This window comes from Corella eumyota, chromosome 6 (genome assembly GCF_963082875.1).
Source record: "Corella eumyota chromosome 6, kaCorEumy4.1, whole genome shotgun sequence".
In the NCBI taxonomy this organism is placed as follows: domain Eukaryota; kingdom Metazoa; phylum Chordata; class Ascidiacea; order Phlebobranchia; family Corellidae; genus Corella; species Corella eumyota.
The window spans coordinates 7,750,173-7,770,140 of NC_137495.1; the positions used below are offsets into that span (position 1 = coordinate 7,750,173).

The 19,968-nt window shown below is 33.4% G+C and overlaps 3 protein-coding genes across 3 annotated transcripts; all 3 read left to right on the forward strand.

Moving 5' to 3' along the window:
* The first annotated feature begins 2,121 nt into the window (after window positions 1–2,121).
* LOC145755773 (muscarinic acetylcholine receptor M5-like) lies at window positions 2,122–8,745 on the forward strand. Its single transcript, XM_082572020.1, has 5 exons — window positions 2,122–2,552; window positions 5,992–6,151; window positions 6,240–6,376; window positions 6,966–7,997; window positions 8,154–8,745. The coding sequence occupies exons 1-5, from the start codon at window positions 2,122–2,124 to the stop codon at window positions 8,743–8,745; spliced, it is 2,352 nt and encodes a 783-aa protein (XP_082428146.1).
* A 260-nt stretch (window positions 8,746–9,005) lies between these two features.
* LOC145755525 (uncharacterized) lies at window positions 9,006–10,741 on the forward strand. Its single transcript, XM_082571765.1, has 3 exons — window positions 9,006–9,196; window positions 9,964–10,115; window positions 10,514–10,741. Exons 1-3 carry the CDS (start codon window positions 9,060–9,062, stop codon window positions 10,642–10,644), a joined length of 420 nt encoding a protein of 139 aa, XP_082427891.1. The 5' UTR covers window positions 9,006–9,059; the 3' UTR covers window positions 10,645–10,741.
* A 125-nt stretch (window positions 10,742–10,866) lies between these two features.
* Window positions 10,867–18,351, forward strand: LOC145755142 (KICSTOR complex protein ITFG2-like). The gene is made up of 9 exons (XM_082571356.1): window positions 10,867–11,458; window positions 12,236–12,404; window positions 12,706–12,846; window positions 13,713–13,869; window positions 14,639–14,712; window positions 15,296–15,446; window positions 16,063–16,209; window positions 16,986–17,183; window positions 17,969–18,351. The coding sequence occupies exons 1-9, from the start codon at window positions 11,335–11,337 to the stop codon at window positions 18,065–18,067; spliced, it is 1,260 nt and encodes a 419-aa protein (XP_082427482.1). The 5' UTR covers window positions 10,867–11,334; the 3' UTR covers window positions 18,068–18,351.
* The last annotated feature ends 1,617 nt before the right edge of the window (window positions 18,352–19,968 follow it).

Consider the following 19,968-nt stretch of genomic DNA (forward strand, 5'->3'; position numbering starts at 1 on the left):
AGCCAGCACTTAATCAGCAGCATAGTTATCTATGTTTAAGTCGCGCATTTGACTTCCCACATTGAGGATAAAGATATATACGAAAAAAAAAACTTTATCCTTTTCCATCTGAAATACATATTGCTTTGCCCTAAACTTTGGCAGCTTCACAAAAGTTAAAGTGGTTGATTATGTTAAATAAATAAAGTATAAACCACTAATTAAACGATATTTAAATATCACCGACGTTTTAGCTGGTAAAAACGGCGCAATCATGTGCAATTACAAAAATATCAGGTTAAAAATATTATAATGAATTTGTAAAAATCGGGAAACACTGAAAATATCAAAACAAAACGCACGTGAGTTGGATTAAGTGGTAATCGCTATTCAGATAATAAATTTAATTCCATGTCGGCCCTGTTAAGTTCAATAAAGTCTATAAACATAAAAAAGTAGTCTTTATTTTATAAAATTACCGTTTTCGGTTATGATTACAACACTTAAAAAACAAAATTTAAGTCTATGATTACAACACTTAAAAAACAAAATTTAAGTCATAGTGTAAAAAAGTGTAGTACATTAGTATCTGTTTAAAGGATTAAATCCAACAATAGAAATATATTTTTGCTGCGCCTATCAAATGTGGTTTTTTGATTACTAATCTTTTTTTAGCTTCCTGCGTAAGCGTTCAAAATTAAATCAGTTTTATTTTGTGCTGCGGCTTTGGCTTATGACGTTGAAATTTAGGTTATTTACATACACGAAATTAAGTGACACTAGTAAAATTCTTTAAGGGAAAAACATCGTTTAGTTGCAGTTTTTCTTTGTTATTTAAATGCAAAGGTGGGATTTTTCCGCGCGTCGTGATGACAGGAATTAAAAATAATTGAGTTCCTGTTTTATTGTTATGAGTTCCTGTTTTATTTGTTATTTGTGTCACTGCAATTAATCCATCATGATATTTTAAAGGGTAAACCCAAAATAAAAATAAAAAAATTTACATATGATTTGTTTCAAGTAACAGATTACATAGACACATAAAAATTAACCAATGGGTTTATATGCTAATTATCAATTTCTTTGTTTTAGTAGTATTCGTTAACAATGCCTTAGTTATTTGGCTTATTAAAAAGTATAATAAAGCATTTAAATGATCTCTATAACGGGAAGGACATATTATTAAATTTTTTTTACGATATTTGTAATGTTTTCTTTGTTTAATCTGTACATCAAAATTACAAGTAGCAGTTAAAAACGAATAGTTCAAATTTAAAATTTGCTACTAAGGCCAGTTGTTAAAATGAAAGCTTAAAATTATTTTTACAAAACTTTATCTGTTTACGTTTTTAGTCGGAGTTACTTGTTTTTTAGCGAATTGTTTAAGTGATGCGTCCTATAAGAAGAAGCATTATTATGCTTAGTACACAACTTGTAATGATCTATATTTAGTACAATTCCACGAATACCGGTGATGATTTTAACAGGACAATAACCAGTGGGAATTTTGCTTGACAATAATTATGACCTAAGGTAGGGCCTAACGACTAAAAATCGTTTTTGAAAGCGAAGAGACAAGTGACGTGTTGGTGCAAAAAAAGGGAATTCGAATGTATTTTATAAACTGTTTTTAAAAGAGAAAAGCAATTCGAAGATGTGTTTTCCCGTTAGCGCTATATATATATAAACCAGCCTAGTGAATTTAAAAATTATTAGTTGACAGTAAGATTTTCTGGGAAAAATCTTAAACATAATCAAGTTTGCAAAAACTTTATTTGAAATTTTCCCAGCCTTAGGTGTTTTTTTGCTGGCGTAGACTAATTGGATATGCAATTTTATTGATTTTTGGCATAGCAATAACATGGCATATTAAAAAAGTAATGTCGAGTTCGTAGCAAGGTTGAGATAACAAAATACAATTGCAATAGGAAACTTTAGCCTTAATATGCAAGCAAGGAATGTGTTTTTTTTTAAGATTTTTAAAATTTTTTTTTCTGCAATAACATGCCCGGTGCTATTCATGGCCTTGCCGCGCCCAAATAATAAACAGTCAATCGTTCATTAATAATTTAAACAAAATCACTATTTTTTTACAGTGATAGTATTTTACAAGGCACTGTTATAGGTGAGTGTCAATCAAAAATGCCTCTACAAACATCTTATTTTAACATGGAACTTCAGATGCTATCAATGCAGCAAGGGGAGGGAAACGAGAGCTTGTCTGGTAATATGACAACTACGGCACCTATCCAACCAGCGGTTAGAAGTCTGGCAGTGACAATTTTAATTTGCATTGCATCCGGAATTGCCAGTTTTCTTACAATCGCAGGCAACGTGATGGTTATTGTGTCTTTTATTATTAACCGAGCCCTGCGTACGGTCAACAACTACTTGATTCTTAGCCTCGCCGCAGCGGATTTGATCATAGGCCTCGTGTCAATGAATTTGTTTACGATATACATAGTAAACGGTACTTGGGGTCTGGGGCCTATACTTTGCGATGCCTGGCTTGCACTTGATTACGTGGCCAGCAATGCTTCTGTAATGAATCTGCTAATTATTTGTCTTGACCGGTAAGTTTACAATTTTTCAATTGACTTTTTGGTAAACGGAGTAAAATAATGTAGCATTTCGAAATAAGTTAAAACACAACCACAGCGTTTTCAATCGATTTTGTTTTCGAAAATTGATTATACAAAAGGTTTTAACCTATCATTATTTTGAATGAGTTCTATTAGTTTGTTATTTGTTCGACAACCAGATACTTTGTAATATTCTATTGGGTTTAAGATTAAAAAAGGTATTAGCAATATAAAACAGGCGAATAAATTTATTGATTTGTTGCAATACAGATATATATATATATACATTTTGCCTTTAACAATTACAAAAAACAATGCTATAAATAACATGAAACTTTCGTTTAACTTAGCTTAGTTTGTAAGGAAAAAAACAACATTTCGTTTAAGTGCGTTTTCGAAAACTAAACTGGGGAGCGTGTGTTTATTAAATGGGCAAAGTAAGTTGCTCAATCCTAATTCAATTTCCACAGAATCGCTTATTGATTGATTAACAGAGATTAGTGCTACATTTAAATTAATGTCTAATTAGTTTGGAACGTCAGCCGAAAAAAATCTTTTTATAAACCCATTAGCTTTTGATTGATTTACCTATAAAATGAAAAAATACCCTTTTTATTTGTTTAAACTTAGGCCTAGCATTGTTAGTCGAAAAAATGATGCATCATCTTTTGTAATTTCCACATTAAAAACGCATTAATTTTGTGCTGTAAACTTTGTTTTTAGTATACTTACATTATATAAAAACAGAATGCTTAATAATTAATTATTGAACAAGTGCGCTTATGTATTTTTTCGATATAGGCATTCTTTTCTGTCTTAAGGATACTTAACATTTATTATGCATTACAGCAAATACACAACATATTTACATGTTATTTACTACAGGAATGTCTGATGGTAATCCCTTTTTGCCTAGACAAACAAATTTAGGATTAAGTCAAGCTTAACTTTGGTTTGCTTTTAATAATTTATACGGTTCGGCGACACCTATTTTTATAATGCATAAAAGGTGTACCCTTATAGAACAGTCTATACATTAAAAAGGCTGGATGATTACGTTGTATTTTTTTTTCTGGCATTTATTTAAAAGGTTTAAATTTATTGACTAAAACAGTGTTAATGGGTCTGAAGAAAAAATGCGATTCCGTCGAAATTTGTTAAGTAATTTGCATTGTTGAATAATTAATGGATAACGCAATATTGCGGCTCGTCTATCGCCCGCATCAGATGTTTTAAAAAAGATTTTAATCTACTGGCCCGAGTTTCATTTTGATGAAAAAAAAATGTGTTAAATTTCTAACCTTCGAATTTGATAAATCAAACAATAAAATAAATTTTATCAGAAAATTTTTATTTTAATTCACTAATAATCACTTTTTAAATGATTTTCTAAACATGCTTAAAAATTAGGAATGGAAATCTAAAGAGATGCGAGAACCGCAAAAGTAACAAGAAAACTACCCTATAAATTATCGGGTATAAAATAGTAATGACCTATCATTATTTATATAGCAGATATAGAATTAAGGTATAAATATTTAGGGTATTATAAAAGGTCAAAGTATATTAATATATATTTTAAGGAACCGTTTAAGTAAATAAATAATTTTCGATGACATCTTAATGAGCTCAAATTATACTGTTTTAAAGTGACCGCTACTTTAAAGTAACGTAATGCCGTATTTACACTGGTAAAATTACGTACCCTTGTTTAAGGCATAATTAGTGTTGTGGCATTTGACAGGACAAGTAGAACTAATTTAATTTGCGTTCAAAGCGCAAAACTGTCGTCTTAATTGAAAGTTGCGCGCGCCTTATTTCTTTTCGTGATTTCGACAGGCTGTCAAACCATCTCGGTTCATTTCGGTTACGTGCGTAAATTATTAATCCGTTTTGCGTGTTGTGCAATTGTTTATAGTAAAAGAAAACATGGGAATTTATAACCGGCAGCGCCATAAACAACGTACGTCGAAAATTTATTTCTTGACAATGTATTCAAAAAAAAAAATTCGTATTTTCTGCGGTTGTTTCTAAATATAAACAATTTGGGCCGAAAGTAATGGTAATAAGCGAAAATATGTATTAAAAAATTCTAAAACTATAATTTTAACAAATATAATAATATTAAACAAATAGAGATGCCTATTAAATAACCTTAAAATATTTAAAAAACTTAGGTTTAGGATATTATTCTTTTTAATTTATTCTGTTAAAATATTTAATACATTTTACCCACCAAATTTTGTTTTAGTTTTTGGCGATTGCATTTCGCTATCGTGGCAAACATTATCTTTGGTATCAGTTTATTTCATTATCTTTGGTTTGGCAGTTATGAATTATATATAAATTAGAAAAACTTGCCCACCTTGCATTGTATAATAATCACATTTGACTAGCTTCTTATATACATATACTTATAATATTTATGAATTTTACTTAAGTAAAATGGCTGTGTAATAGTGGTTTAAACGTTTTGCAAAAAATGTATATTTTTTTATATTTATATCTCTAACCTCGAGGTGGAAAAATCGAATTTGCGACCTAAACACAGCAACAGTTACTCTGACCCAGCCTCGAGTTGCTTTGGCAGTATGGGATATAATGACTTAGGAGGGCTACAGCATGAGAGCAGTAAAGATCGAACCCAGGACTTCATGTTGTGTAGCATGTGTTCTGACTACTACGCCGTTTCAATATTGATTTTGTCATCCAATTTCTTATAATATTGTTATGTTGTAATTAATCCCTTGTCCCTTATATAATCATCGTTAAGCCCAAAGCAAACACCATTAGCCTAGCCATTGTGCATCAATTTGAGAGGTAATTCAGTCTTACCTACTTTATTCTTCTGTTCTTATTTTGTCATGTCATTATTATGTCAATTCATACAATAACGTGGTTGTTGTTGTTAAGAATTTAAAAAAAAATTACATGACAATGTACCAATGTCAGACATTTAAAAAGCTAAAAAGGAAGTAAATCGATATTTTCTCTTGCCTCATTAGCACAAAGACAGTCAAAGCACAAGGCTAAAATTTGCTAATTACAAATGCGTTCTTATTGATCAATTTCGTTTTGTCGTTAATTACTGGAATGGGATTTGTCTGTGGCTTCGAGTGTTGCGCTTAATACTTTTCCTTGCGGACACATTAACTTGTTTTCCAGGTATTAGAGACGCTGTCCCGCGTTGCCAATTAGTTTAAAATATCGCTTTACTTACCCTTCACAAAATCGATTGCCTAAATGAACAATTTAATGAAGCAATTACATAACATGTTTAATTGTATGACACCAATAAGATAACAAAAATCGGGAAAAACGATTTAAAATTATCTACATTAGCCTAACCTGATGAAAGGCGAAGATCACCAACAAACCTGTCTTATTTTTGCAGTGTTTCCAACTTTTTTAAAATTTTAATTATTTTTAGGTATTATTCGGTGACTCGGCCTGTCAAATATCGCAATCTGAGAACTCCTTCCCGGTTTATTACTGCAATAGCAAGTGCTTGGACGATTTCTTTTGTATTGTGGGCGCCCTGGATTTTGTTTTGGCAGTTTATAGTACAGGAAGGTCGCAACGTTTCGGAAGTAAGTTTGGTCACCAAAAAAATTGCAAGTTTAGTCGTTTAGGCTACTGTTAACAAATTTAAATTTAGCAATTATTTATTTGTGACAGGATCATTGCTACATTCAATTCCTAAAGGACAGCAGAATTATGACAGTGATAACGGCGATGGCCGCTTTTTACTTGCCAGCAGCGGGCATGTGTTACCTATATTGGAAGGTCTATCTTGGCATTCGAAATCGCAGAAAGTAAGTTGTTTAAAGAAAATTAAAATAAAAGCTTTTCGATATTTTTCCCAAATAGAATCATGTCAATATCCGCAAAGCCTAAACTAGGTTAATTTTAACATTAATTGTATGTTACTCCTTAGTAAAACAATAAAATTAAAAATAGGTTAAGCTTATATGGTGACAAGCAATCTGTATTGAAATAAATATATATGAAAACGCATTGTGTCTAAAACAGTTTGCTATAAATTATTTTCAATGAATAGAAAATATTTTCCTGTATATAACCGCAAAAAAGGGAATTTGTCAATATACTTATTTGGTTTTTTCTTTTGCTATGAAATACGTAATTTAAAAAAAAAATAAAAAAGGTTCTTTTTAAATTACCAATTGAAATTTTAAACGAAATTTGTTTTAAATTAACTACCCTAATTTTATTTTATCGTGTAACAAAGACAAAAAAACGAAGAAAAAAATTTAATTTGTAGCACTTCTTTAAGAAAACTTTGCACTTTTAAAATGTTAAATCAACTTTTTTTCACAACTTTACCACAAATATCTTAATTGTCTTAATTTTAAAGTGTTGTAGTAAAAACTGCTATTTTTTTAGAAAACTGCTGGAAATGAGGGAAATCAAAATTATTGAGGGTAACAGCACACACCATTCGGATATTCCTAGTTCAACCGGTTTGTTTACTCTGATGGCTAACATATTTCGGGACAGCATTTGTCGATGCTTTTCTAAGCCTTCAAAAAGCAAAGCATGGGCGACGGCTGGTGTCGAGTCGACTGCGTTACCTCAGATCGAAAAATCAAAGTTCGCCCAAGACAGTATGCAAGTAAAAGTTCATTTTCCTGACCACGTGTTACAAAACAATTGCAAAACAACTGTCTCGAAAGCCAATAACATTTCTTCGGAAGGCGGTTCGACGGAAACTACCGCCGATGTTTACGAAACTCAAACGCGCGATACTAAGCCTGTAGATAAACTTGCTAAGTCGATTTCGGACGTTAATTGCATTGCTGAATTTCGCGCTCTCGAAAATGCGTCACTGGGTTCGCCCGACGTAAACAGCCCTGTTGTTATCGACGAAAAAACAGGGCCCGATAAACCAGCGAAAAAGCTGTCAGAAAGTAACGTCAATGACACAGTGTCGCAAATAGATTCTTCTAACCCCACGCCACTTACAGAAACCGCGATAAGGAGACTTTCGACAATCGGGAAGGAGAATAAACCGATTTCCGAAGTGTCGATTGCAAAAAAACAAGGGTATATCCAAGAACAGGTTGAGGTGCACACTGCCGATTCGACCCCACAGCAGGTGGACTTTGACTCAGAAACAGGGGATTACCCAACTGTGTTCACGGGTCAGGACGATAGCGAATCCGACATTAGCTCTGAAGAAGCATACGGTGATGACGTCACAAATTTTAACGCGTCCAAACATAATAAATCCCCGAAAAATCGATTACAGCTCAGGGCTTCATTGTACGCACTGAGATCAACGGCCAAGTTAGGTTCGATTCGCAGAATATTGCCAAAAACACCTCAGGAACTGGACAACAATGTAACCGATTTAAGAAAGAAGAGCATTCTCGAATCGCCCAGCAAAATTTTGGTCAAAATGCCGGAAAATAATAGGTAAGTTTTTTGTAATTTGTTATACTTTTTTAAAGCTAGTCATTTTTGAATTTTTGCATACTTTAACATTTGCTTGCTATATAGGCCCTCTGTTCGGTTTCAAAACTTAACCTATATTAAATAAGCTGTAAAATACTAATACTTTGTTGTGTTTAGCCTAAACAATACGGAAAATAAAACAACAGAAAAAAACACATTGCCTCCGGACCCTGAACATACCTTTTTCAACACAACTTCCCAACCTCCGAACGACCGTTCGCCTTTAATAGAAAATAAAACAAGTTCTGAATCACCGAAAACGGAAGAAAAATCTGTTGATGAAGCAACCGGTACATCGTTTAAAGTAGCCGCGACACTACTGCAAAACTCAAGGCAGGCGAATCAAGGCAGAGGCTGCGACGGAATCGGCAAGGCTGCCGACAAGTTAAAAACACACGCTGTCAAAAAGAAACTGCAGTATTTGAACAAAGAAACCAAGGCGGCCAGGCTTTTGGCGTCTATTTTAGCTGCGTTTATATTCTTGTGGTTGCCTTATAACATAATGGTACTTGTGTCAGTGTTTTGCGCAGACCAGAACTGCGTGTCTGCAGCCGCGTGGAACTTTGGTTACTGGCTTTGTTATTTAAACAGCACTTTAAATCCGGTGTGCTATGCCATGTGCAATAAGACTTTTCAAGAAACTTTTAAATTTATTTTGTCTCTAAAATGGCTAAAAGCCGGCAGCTGTCATTATAGGCAAGCACGCTAAATTTTTATTTGGCTATTTCTTTTTCAATGTGTAAAAAGTAACGTTCTTGTTGGTATAAAAATTACTTTTCAAACTTTGCTCGTTTATTTAAAAAATGAAATAATAAATTATTTAATTTCAAAATTAAAAAAAAAATTTTTTTAAATATAGATTTTTTAATAATCTTTACCCGGAATTATACCAAAGCTAAACATAGAAACAAAAATATTATTTTCATTTGTGGGAAAACCCCATTTCATGTAAGACGAATATTTCTAAAACTTGTAAACAAATAAAATATATTTAAGTTAGATTTAGTAGTACATAAAGCAAATATGGATTCGTTATTTGACAAAGCAAACGCCGAATATAATAATAGGAATTTTAAAGCAGCCGAAGAGTTTTACACCGAATTTATAAATCAAAATTTCGACCACTCTGAAAACCTGTCTAAAAACTTGCAAAATCAAAAGTAAGTGAATTTGTGAGTTAAATTATATTTATTTAGTCGAAACACAAAATTAAAAAAAACAAAATCTGTATGTTATTAAAAAAATTTAAAGCAAAATTAAAACCGGCAGCGTGGTGAACCAGTCTGGAAAGTAGGGCACTGTGCACGCACGAGATTTTTTTCATTAAAAAAATTGCATGTCTGGAATTAGCGTTTTGCATGCCTGGTTTCTTAAAAAAATGTGCACACGCAGTACTGACGCCTAAAACACGCTAACATAAATCACGAGTGCACGCCTAGACAGGAAATTTTGGTATGCGTGCACGCGCGATCACGCATTTTTTTACGCTTGCACGCACGGGATCTCGTCGAAAACTGCCCTACTTTCCAGACTGGGTGGTGTAGTGGTATAAGAACACTTGCTACACCACCATGAGGTTGTGGGTTCAATCCCCGCTGCTCTCACGCTGTAGCACCCTTGAGTAAGGCGCTATAATTGGTATGAACTCATGCTGAGCCAGCACTTAATCAACAGCATAATTACTGGGCAATTATATTTTACATAATATCCCAAACTGCTAAAGGCTACTCGAGACGGGATCCGAGTAACTGATGTTACTCTATGTTAAGTCATGCATTCGACCTTTCCACGTCGAGAATAAAGATTTGTACAAAAAAAAGGGGGAATGTATTTTTTGTATATATATATAAAAATATTTTTTTAAATTATTTTTATGATACATTTTAAATTAAAAAAAAAGGCAACAAGAAGTGGATTTATTTTTTAGAAACTTGTGTACAGCGTTTAACAATCGAGGACAAATTAAGTATCTTAGGGTAGATTTTAATGAAGCAATTGAAGATTATTCAGAAGCAATTTTATTGGATAATAAGAATGCTGCTATATTTTATAATAGAGGTTTAATTCATTACAGAATGGGTAAGCATATGTTAAAACACTTGGCTTCACTGCATAAGGTCCTAGGTTTAATTTCCACTGCTTATTTGTTGTAGTGCCCTTGAGTGAGGTGCTATAAACTAATAAACGGTATGAACTCCTGCTGAGCCAGCACTTAAACAGCAGCATAATTACCAGGCAATTATAATCTATAATATCCCAAACTGCTAAAGAGCAACTCGAGACTGGGTCGAAGAAACTGATGTTACTTTATGTTTAGGTTGCGCATTCGACCTTTCCACATTGTAGATAAAGATATATATATACAAAAAAAAATATCCCAAACTGCCAAGTGCAACTTTTTTGCCGATTTTTTTGGTACTTCTTTATTTTAATTACTCTGTTAGTTCTTAAACTTTAACTTTTTAAATTTTTTTAAGGTCGATATTCTAAAGCAATCCAAGATTTTGATATTTCACTTTCTATAAACCCAAAATTTATTGACTCACAACAGGCAAAAGAAATTGCTAATTTAGAAAGAACTAAAATTGGTGGAGATAGAAAATGCTGAATATTTTCCTAGATTAAAAATATCATTTATGCAATATTGTACAAATAATTTATTGTTGTTAATTTCTAAATTAATAAGTATTTAAGTTTTTGTATTTAGTATGTTTTTTGTTATTTAATTTATTTGCAATATTTTACTTAGATTGTTTGTTGTTGTTGTTTTTTTTTTTTTGTATATATCTTTATCCTCGATGTGGGAAAGTCGAATGCGCGACTTAAACATAGAGTAACATATGTTACTCTGACCCAGTCTCGAGTTGCTTTTAGCAGTTTGGGATATTATAGATTATAATTACCTGGTAATTATACTGCTGATTAAGTGCTGGCTCAGCAGGAGTTCATACCGTTTATAGCGCCTTACTCAAGTACGCTACAGCATGAGATCAGTGGGAATTGAACCCACGACCCCATGTGTGGTGTAGCAAGTGTTCTCATCACTACACCACGCTGCCGGTTTTCATTTCAGTTAATTAGTTTTTTTTTTATATATATATTGATATACCCATTGCATAATAATTCATAGCCCTCATTTGATTACAAATTTCTATAAAAAAAATTTCATTAATTTATTTGTTTTAATTTGTGTTTATTATTCTATAGGTTATACTTATCAAACACATAATGCTAGTATTCAATCTATGTTTTTAATTTTGCATTCTTTTGCACTAGGCTTGTTATTAAAGTAGTAGAAATGAGATCTGTATCATTTGTTGAACATTTAAAATTAAGTGTGTCAAACAACGTTCTACATGATTGTATTTCGCTTGGGGATATTAATAATGATGGACAGAATGAGCTGGTAGTGGTTGATTCATGTAAGTAATTACCTTTTAAACATATCTTTTTAATAATCATAAGCTATAACCATTACTCTTAAACTAGCATTGTAAATTGTAATTGTTGATTTAAATAACAAATATTTATGTTTAATTAACCGGCAGTGTGGTGTAATGGTAAGAACCATTGGTTTTAGTACACAGGTTGTTGGGTTCGATCCCCACTGCTCAAGCAATAGTCCACTTAACAAAGGCGGGCAAATTTTTTTGTGTTTATCTCTATCCTCGATGTGGGAAAGTCGAATGCGCGACCTAAACATAGAGTAACATCAGTTACTCTGACCCAGTCTCGATTTGCCTGTTGCAGTTTGGGATATTATAGATTATAATTGCCCAGTAATTATGCTGCTGATTTGGTGCTGGCTCAGCATGAGTTAATACCGTTTATAGCACCTTACTCAAGGCCACTACAGCATAAGATCAGTGGGGATTGAACCCACGACCTCATGTGTGGTGTAGCAAGTGTTCTTACCACTACACCATGCTGCCGGTTTAATTATAAACTATAAAATTTCACACTGCCAAAGGCAACTCGGGACTGGGTAGGAGTAACTAATGTTACTATATGTTTATGCTGTAAAGTCAACCTTTCCACATTGGGACTAAATATATAAAAAAATATTAGTATTTCTGCATATTAAAAGTATGTAAACAATTTATTTGTATGTAACATATGTAAACAATTTATTTAATTATTCTATTAGTCTGTCTTTTTAAAAAGCTCCATACACTTTTTAACTGTATTTGTTACTTTAGGTGGTAATTTACAGATCTTCAAAGGTAATTCGACCGAACCCATTTTTCAATTAGATGAATTGGGCGACACCACTTGCACTGAAATTGGGGACATTTATGGAATGGGAAGAAACTCGATTTTAGTTTTTACAAGCGATGGGCAATGTTCTATAATAAATATATATAAAAGGTAATCTATTTTTAATTTGGCATGTGTAGTAGTCGGAACACTTGCTACACTATGCCCTTGAGTAAGGCGCTATAACTGGTATAAACTCCTACTGAGCCAAAGCGGCTTATTGCTCATGCAATTATAATAATAATATCCCAAACTGCCAAAGGCATCTCCAGACTGGGTCGGGGTAACAGTTGTTACTTTATGATTAGGTCGTGAAGTCGATCTTCCCACATCGTGGATAAAGATGTATAAAAAAAAATGTTTAAAATCGACATAAATTGGTTTTTAAAAAAATATTTTTTGTGAAATACAGTGGTGAAGATGGTTTAAAATTTGAATTGAAAACTTGTTTTATTCTTCCAAATATCATGAATGTAATCATTAAAGACATCGACGGAGACAAAAAATTGGAATTGTTAACTTGCCACAGTGACCTTTGTGTTTCAGCCTACAGGTATATTATTGTTAAAACTTCAGTTCTCTTTTTTGTACATGTTAGGTCAGAAATACTAGAAAGCCAAGCAAAGTGAAATTGTTATACCTTGGCTAAAATCTGGATGTCTTTTTTCATATTTAATTATATTAGATGTGTAAGGGCCCTAAACATAGAGTAACATTAGTTACCCCGACTCAGTCTTGAGTTGCCCTTGGCAGTTTGGAATATTATACACTATATTTGCCCGATAATTAAGCTGCAAATTAAGTGTTGGCTAAGCAGGACTTTATACCATTTATAGCGCCTCAACTAAGGGTACTTCAGCATGAGAGCAGTATGGATCAAACCTATGATATTCTATGATAATGCCAAGTGTTTTGACACATAAACCATACTGCGTTTTTGTTAATATTATTGATCTCAATAATTTTAAAAGGTTTAAAATAAATTGTAATTTAAGTGTATATGATAAGCCTTAGAATTAAAAACAAAAATTTATTTATTTAAAAAAAAAGTAACAAGATAAAAACCGGCAGCATGGTGTAGTGTTAAGAACACTTGCTACAGCACCATGAGGTCGTGGGTTAAATCCCCACTGCTTTCATGCTGTAGCGCCCTTGAGTAAGGCGCTATAAACGGTGTGAACTCCTGCTGAGCCAGCACTTGATCAGCAGTATAATTATGGGGCAATTACAATCTATAATATCCCAAACTACCACAGGCAACTCGAGACTGGGTCGGAGTAACTGATGTTACTCTATGTTTAAGTCGCGCATTCGACTTTCCCACATCGAGGATAAAGATATATACAAAAAAAATTTAAAAAAAATAAAAATAATATACACAGTCAATTTAAAAAAATATTAAAAATCCAATTGATTTAGATGGAATGACAAGGTCAAAAACCTTGTATTACTGCAGCGCTGGAAACTCAAATACCCGATGGGGAACATAACCCTGCACACATATGAAGCTGGAAAACTTCCAACCATTTTAGTTTCCCAACCTGGTTGTTCATATGCTGTACTACATGTTAACTGGGTTAGTTTTTTATTTGTAGTTTAAAAATATGGACACATGAAATTAACACAATATAAAAGTAATTATTGTTTAACAATTTTTTTTTTGTATATATCTTTATCCTTGATGTGGGAAGGTCGAATGTACGACTTAAACGTAGAGTAACAACAGCTACTCTGAACCAGTCTCGAGTTGCCTTTAGCAGTTTTGAATATTATATAGATTATAATTGCCCGGTAAATATGCTGCTGATAAGTGCTGACTCAGCAGGTGTACGTACCGTTTATAGCACCTTACTCAAGGGTGCTGCAGCATGAAAGCAGTGGGGATTGTACCCACGGCCTCATGGTGCTGTAGCAAGTGTTCTTACCACTACACCATGCTGTCGGACTAAAAGAACAGGCATTAGTAACAAAGATCCTCTTTACAAGTTTTTGTATCACTTTTTTGTATAAATTTATCCTTAATGTGAAAAGGCTGACTTTATAGCCTAACATAGGGTAACTTTTGTAAACCAGCTTTAGTTTCTAATGACAGTTTTGAATGTTATTAATTTTAATTGCTTGATAAGTATATTTCTGATAGGATTTAAAAACAGGAGTTTAAATTGTTTATATTGCACTAAACAAGTGCATTTAACTTTGGTATCAGTGGGTATCGAACCAATGACCTCTTGTTGTGAAGCCAAGTGTTTTAAACACTACACCATGCTGCCAGTGTTTCGAATATTGGTTGGGTTATATCTTAAAAAAATATTTTCGTACATGTAAAATTTTGTTGAATATTTTAGTTAAAACAAGAAAATGGTGAAGATAAAAACAACGAATCTTATGAGGAATATGTTCAGTACAAACCATTATCAAGGTATTTTTACATTTATTTAACCTTGATGTGTTAAGGTTAATTTCCCGATCTCAACATAGAGTAACATTCGTTACCCCACACCAGTCTTGAGTTGACTTTGACATATCGGAAAATTATACATTAAAATTGCCCAATAATTAAGATGCTGATTAATTATTAGCTCAGCAGAAGTTTTTTGTTGTACGTATTTTTTTCCTCGATGTGAAAAGGTCGAATGGGGACCTAAACATAGAGTAACATTAGTTACTCCGACCCAGTCTTGAGTTTTTAGCAGTTTGGGATATTATATAGATTATAATTGCCCATTAGTTAGCAACTGATTATGTGTTGGCTCAGCAGGAGTTCATACCGTTCATAGCCTTCAAACCCACGACCTCATTGTGGTGTAACAAGTATTCTTACCACTACACCACGCTGCCGGTTACTACACCACGCCGCCGGTTTAAGCTCATGCCGTTTATAGCGCCCTACTAAAGGGAACAGCATGAGAGCAGTTAGGATCGAACTCATGACCTCATGTAATAAACCCACGTGTTCTAACCACAACACCAATTTGCCGGTTTAAAACTTATATTTGTTCAAGTCGGTCAAGGCAACAAAATCCCGCTATCTCCTGCAAAATTATTGGGGATATTACCAAAGCTGAGGGCAAACAAAATGGCTACTTTTCTCTCTGTACACTTGATGGCACTATTAAGCTAATCGAGGAAGATAAAATACTGTGGTCTTTGCAAGTAAGAAACATTTGAAATTCTGTCGTTTTTTGCTTTTACTAATGTTTTACTGGCAAATCAATCCGTTGGGCGTTTAAATTATTAATCTAATATTATTGATTTAAAATTTTTTGTTGTGCGTATTTTAGTTTGAATTTTACAAAACGATTTTTACAATATAAAAATTATAACTGACACAAACGCCAACGCTTTGTAGCTAAATTGAAGTTTTTTATTTTATGCTCGTATTGCTCAAAATTTGACACCTTCTGGCCTACAGTAAATGTGGTATTCTTACTTATGCGTGAAATGCCGGTAGCGTGGTGTAGTGGTTAGAACATTTGGTTCACTACATGAGGTTATAAGTTCGATCCCCACTGCTTTTATGCTGTAGCGCCTCTTAGTAAGGCGCTATAAACAGTATAAAATCCTGCTGACCCAGCACTTAATCAGCAGCATAATTACCGGGCACCTATAATCTCAATAATATCACAAACTGCTAAAAGCAACTTGAGACTGGGTCGTAGTAACTGATGTTACTCTATGTTCAGGTCGCGCATTCGACCTTCCCACATCGAAGATAAAGATATATACGAAAAAAATCTTTTAAAAGATGTTAAGTTGTAAGTTTTTTTAGGTAGATCACCACTTATTTGCTGTAAACAAGGTGGACGTATTAGACGATAACAGAGAAGAGGTTATTATGTGTGCATGGGACGGTCAAACTTACATTGTCGACCACGATAAAAACGTCGTCCGATTTCATTTTCAGGACAACGTCCAAGTAAAGAAATTCCCTTTTTAACTTTAATGCAAATTTAAATTTTCAAAGCACGCTACGGTTAGTTATTGGCTCTTTTAATTCAAAAGGCAGCAAAATCAGGTTAAATACTGGTATCGTGGTGTAGTGGTCAAAACACTTAGCTCTACTATTGAGATCCTTGATTCGATTCCCGTTGCTTTCATGCTGTTGCGCCTATGAGTAAGGTGTTGTAAATAATATAAACTTCTGCTGGGCAAGTACTTAATCACCAGCTTAACTTGGGCATTTATAATATCCTAAACTGCCTAAGGGAACTTAAGACCGGGTTAGGGTAACGACTGTTACTCTATGTTTGGGTCGCGAAGTTGACCTTTCCACATCTAGGATAAAAAAATATTAAAAAATGGAATCTAAAAATGGCAACTAAAAACTATACGAAAGGGCTGGGATCAACAGCTATAGGATTTTGCCGTAAAACGGACCCTTTTCATTTTTTGGCGTAACAAAAAACCGGTAGTGGTAAGAACACTTGCTGCACAGGTCGTGGGTTCAATCCCCAATGCTCTCATGCTGTTGCGCTCTTGTGTGATGCGCTATAAACTCCTGCTGTGTCAGCACTTGAACAACAGCATAATCACCGAGCAATTATAATCTCTATAAAATCCCAAACTGCCACAGACAACTCAAGACTGGGTCGGAGTAACTGATGTTACTCTCTGTTTAAGTCGCGCATTCGACTTTCCCACGTCCAGGATAAAAATATATTCACAAAAAAAAGTATGCTTATTTTGTTGCAGGCATTTTGCTCTGGCAAATATTCGGCGAACGGTAAAGACAACTTGCCTTGTTTGGTGTATGGCGATTTTCACAAACAAATCTGGCTTTACTATAACGTTAAGTTACCTTATCTGCGTGTTACCGACCTTCTTACAATGGCAAACAACGACACGGAAATACAGAAGATTTTTGAAGACAGAAATTTGACAACCTTGGAAGTAATTTTTTTAATTTATTTTTTTTAAAGAGATGGTTCGGTCGCAAAGTTTCTTTTTTAATTATGTTAAAATTTTTCCAACTTGCACGAGGATTCCATTATTTTAAAAATTGGTCAAGTAGTTTTTGAGATATCGGGATTTGAAGGTAAAATCTTGTAAATAGGGAAAGTCCCTACGTTCGCGAGTCACGTGACGCACGACGTCATCGTCGTAAGTTGATATGCTGGCAAACATAGGGAAATATTGTAATTTTGCCCTTTCTGAGCCGTTTGTTGTATTTTTTTGAAATTTTTTTTTGTAGAATACAAACTTAGCATAAAAAGCAAAATTTAGCCATATTATATAAGACAGTTGTTACTGTTTAGGTATTCTTAATTAGGTAGGTTGTATTTGAGAAATTTTAACAAATTAAGGTTATGTTGTTAATTTTGAAAATTTATAATTTTTGATTTCTTTTTCAATTCACTGTTGTAAAATTAATTTTACCGACAGACTGATGTTTTGGTCTGAACACTTAGCTATACTGCACAAGGTACTGGGTTCGATTCCCACTACTCTTATTCTGTAACGCCCTTAAGTAAAGCACTATAAATGTTGTGAACTTCTGCTGAGCCAACACTTAGTCAGCAGCTTTATTATCGGGCCATTTTAATCAATAATATCCCATACTGCCAATGGCAACTCGAGACTGGGTCGGGGTAACTGATGTAACTCTATGTTTAGGGCGTGAAGTCGACCTTTCCACATCGAGGATAAATAAATATTATTTTTTTATGATTTTATAGGAGAAGCAAGCGATGGTTCGACATTGCCTGTACCATACACAAAGTATAAGTAAGGAAAAGTGTATGGAAAACGAGAAAAATTCACCAAAACAAAGTTAAAAAATGCCTTTAACCCCATTGTGATATGAATCGTACAAACGGATTTAAACTTACCCTGATACGTACGTTATGAAGGGTATTATCGATGTGGGTGTTTTTTAATAGGGTCCAATGACAACAAAGGGCTAATAATACCCGGTCAAAACGTTACCCCGTTAGACCTGTAAGGACCCTCAAGCCTTTTGGCGATTATACCTTAAAGACAATAACCCACTTATTGCAACGAAACCAACCCTCCATCAACAAAGCAATTTTTTTATTAGAATTAAAAATATTTCTATAACTCTTGGTCAAATGCTTGGTTATGCTGTATGTAGTATATTTTCATAATAAAAATCGCAAGGAATAAAAATCTTTGTAATTGAATTTGCTTGTTCGTGGAAAACACATTTCTCGGTTCTTTCCCAAATCACAACTCTTAAAAAATGACGCATTTGTTGTTGACATAAATAATTGATTTTTTACGAGGTCATATTTCGTTTACTTAAAAAATTTGCAGCATTTTAACGAGGAATTGACTACAGGAATGCTTTTACCTAAACGAAAAGTGACAATACTGGTCAAAAGAGTTAAAAAACTTATGTTTTCTATAAAAAGCATTAGTATACAACCGAGTTGAATTATGGCTGTTGTTACGATTTGTAGCATAATACAATCCTGCTATCTTCTGTAACATAATAGGTATTGTATTGTACGATAACATTAACCTACAATTCCACATTTTTTGTATGTAATTTGTTCTACAGTTTATCCGAGTTTGAAAGTCGTGTAATAGCGATTAAATACCGATTTCTATGTCACGGGGTTAACTTATTTAGAATCCTGTATTGTTGAAACAACGGAGAGCAACGTGAACTTAATTGCTTTCATTAAATATTGATTCCCCGATTCTATGACTGACATTCACCTCCATGATGTTAATATTCGCATGAGAATGCCTCATCAATGAAAAACACAACATTTTGCTTTTGTTTTTCTTGGAAATTAACCAGACCGTGTAAAAGTCTGTCAGGCTGCTGCTGCGCGCAGTACACACGAGTCTGACGTGTGCTTATATTTAAGGCTAGGCTACAACGAAATATGCCATTTGTTAGCACTTTGAAGTAGATAAAGTGCGATAAGATAAGTTTAATTTATTGGTTATTTATTTCTTAAGGTTGCATTACAGTCAATAGAACTGGAGCGAATTTTAATATAAGTCAGATCGGATTTTAGGAGTCGCGGTTCAGGTCTTAAATAAGCACTAAGTCGACCTTGAGGTTGCCTGAATAGTTGGAATTAAATAAACACTCGATCGAGTAGTATTATTCTCCCTCGCTGTTTGTGATGATTTTATTTGCCTTAGCTAAAGTCGTGATTTTTTTGAGCTAATTCAGTCGAATATTTATACGGGTCGATGGCATTGGCATAGACCGTTAAGAAAAATATGGTTCTGTTGTTCGTCATACAGGCAGACCATAAACATAATTCGTCGAAAATTTTATTATGTGTAAAAAGAGTTTTGTTTTGTAAATACTTTTAAAGAAAAGTATACGTGACATTAAATTAAAAACATCGAAGACAAACAGAGAACTTAACTAAATTGTGAAACGTTTATTTTTTTACTTTATGATTTTGATGTTATTAGCAAAAATAATAAAGTTAGCTTTAGATTTTTTTGTTTTGCTATTTAAGTAAAAACATTAAAAAGTATTCAAAGCAGATTACAGAATTTAAATGAATTTTATTAGGCGACTTAGTCAGTACGTTAACTATACTTTCTGTTCGTAAAAGATCTTCATCGGTTAAAACGACAAAACCCTCAGATTTAATTCGCTCTTTGAAATCTAAATCGCGTCATTAAATATTTATTCAAAATTGCGTTCGGTCGCTTTCCTCAACAAAGTGTTGAGTAACCTTTT

Bases quoted from the DNA above. Each gene is read 5' to 3' on its own strand.
- LOC145755525 (XM_082571765.1), top strand. From the start codon at position 9,060: ATGGATTCGTTATTTGACAAAGCAAACGCCGAATATAATAATAGGAAT. The intron at 9,197-9,963 runs GTAAGTGAATTT...TTTATTTTTTAG, and splicing joins AAAAACTTGCAAAATCAAAA to AAACTTGTGTACAGCGTTTA. The intron at 10,116-10,513 runs GTAAGCATATGT...AATTTTTTTAAG, and splicing joins TTTAATTCATTACAGAATGG to GTCGATATTCTAAAGCAATC.
- LOC145755773 (XM_082572020.1), top strand. From the start codon at position 2,122: ATGCCTCTACAAACATCTTATTTTAACATGGAACTTCAGATGCTATCA. The intron at 6,377-6,965 runs GTAAGTTGTTTA...CTATTTTTTTAG, and splicing joins GGCATTCGAAATCGCAGAAA to AAAACTGCTGGAAATGAGGG. The intron at 7,998-8,153 runs GTAAGTTTTTTG...TGTTGTGTTTAG, and splicing joins AAAATGCCGGAAAATAATAG to CCTAAACAATACGGAAAATA.
- LOC145755142 (XM_082571356.1), top strand. From the start codon at position 11,335: ATGAGATCTGTATCATTTGTTGAACATTTAAAATTAAGTGTGTCAAAC. The intron at 15,447-16,062 runs GTAAGAAACATT...AAGTTTTTTTAG, and splicing joins AAATACTGTGGTCTTTGCAA to GTAGATCACCACTTATTTGC. The intron at 17,184-17,968 runs GTAATTTTTTTA...ATGATTTTATAG, and splicing joins GAAATTTGACAACCTTGGAA to GAGAAGCAAGCGATGGTTCG.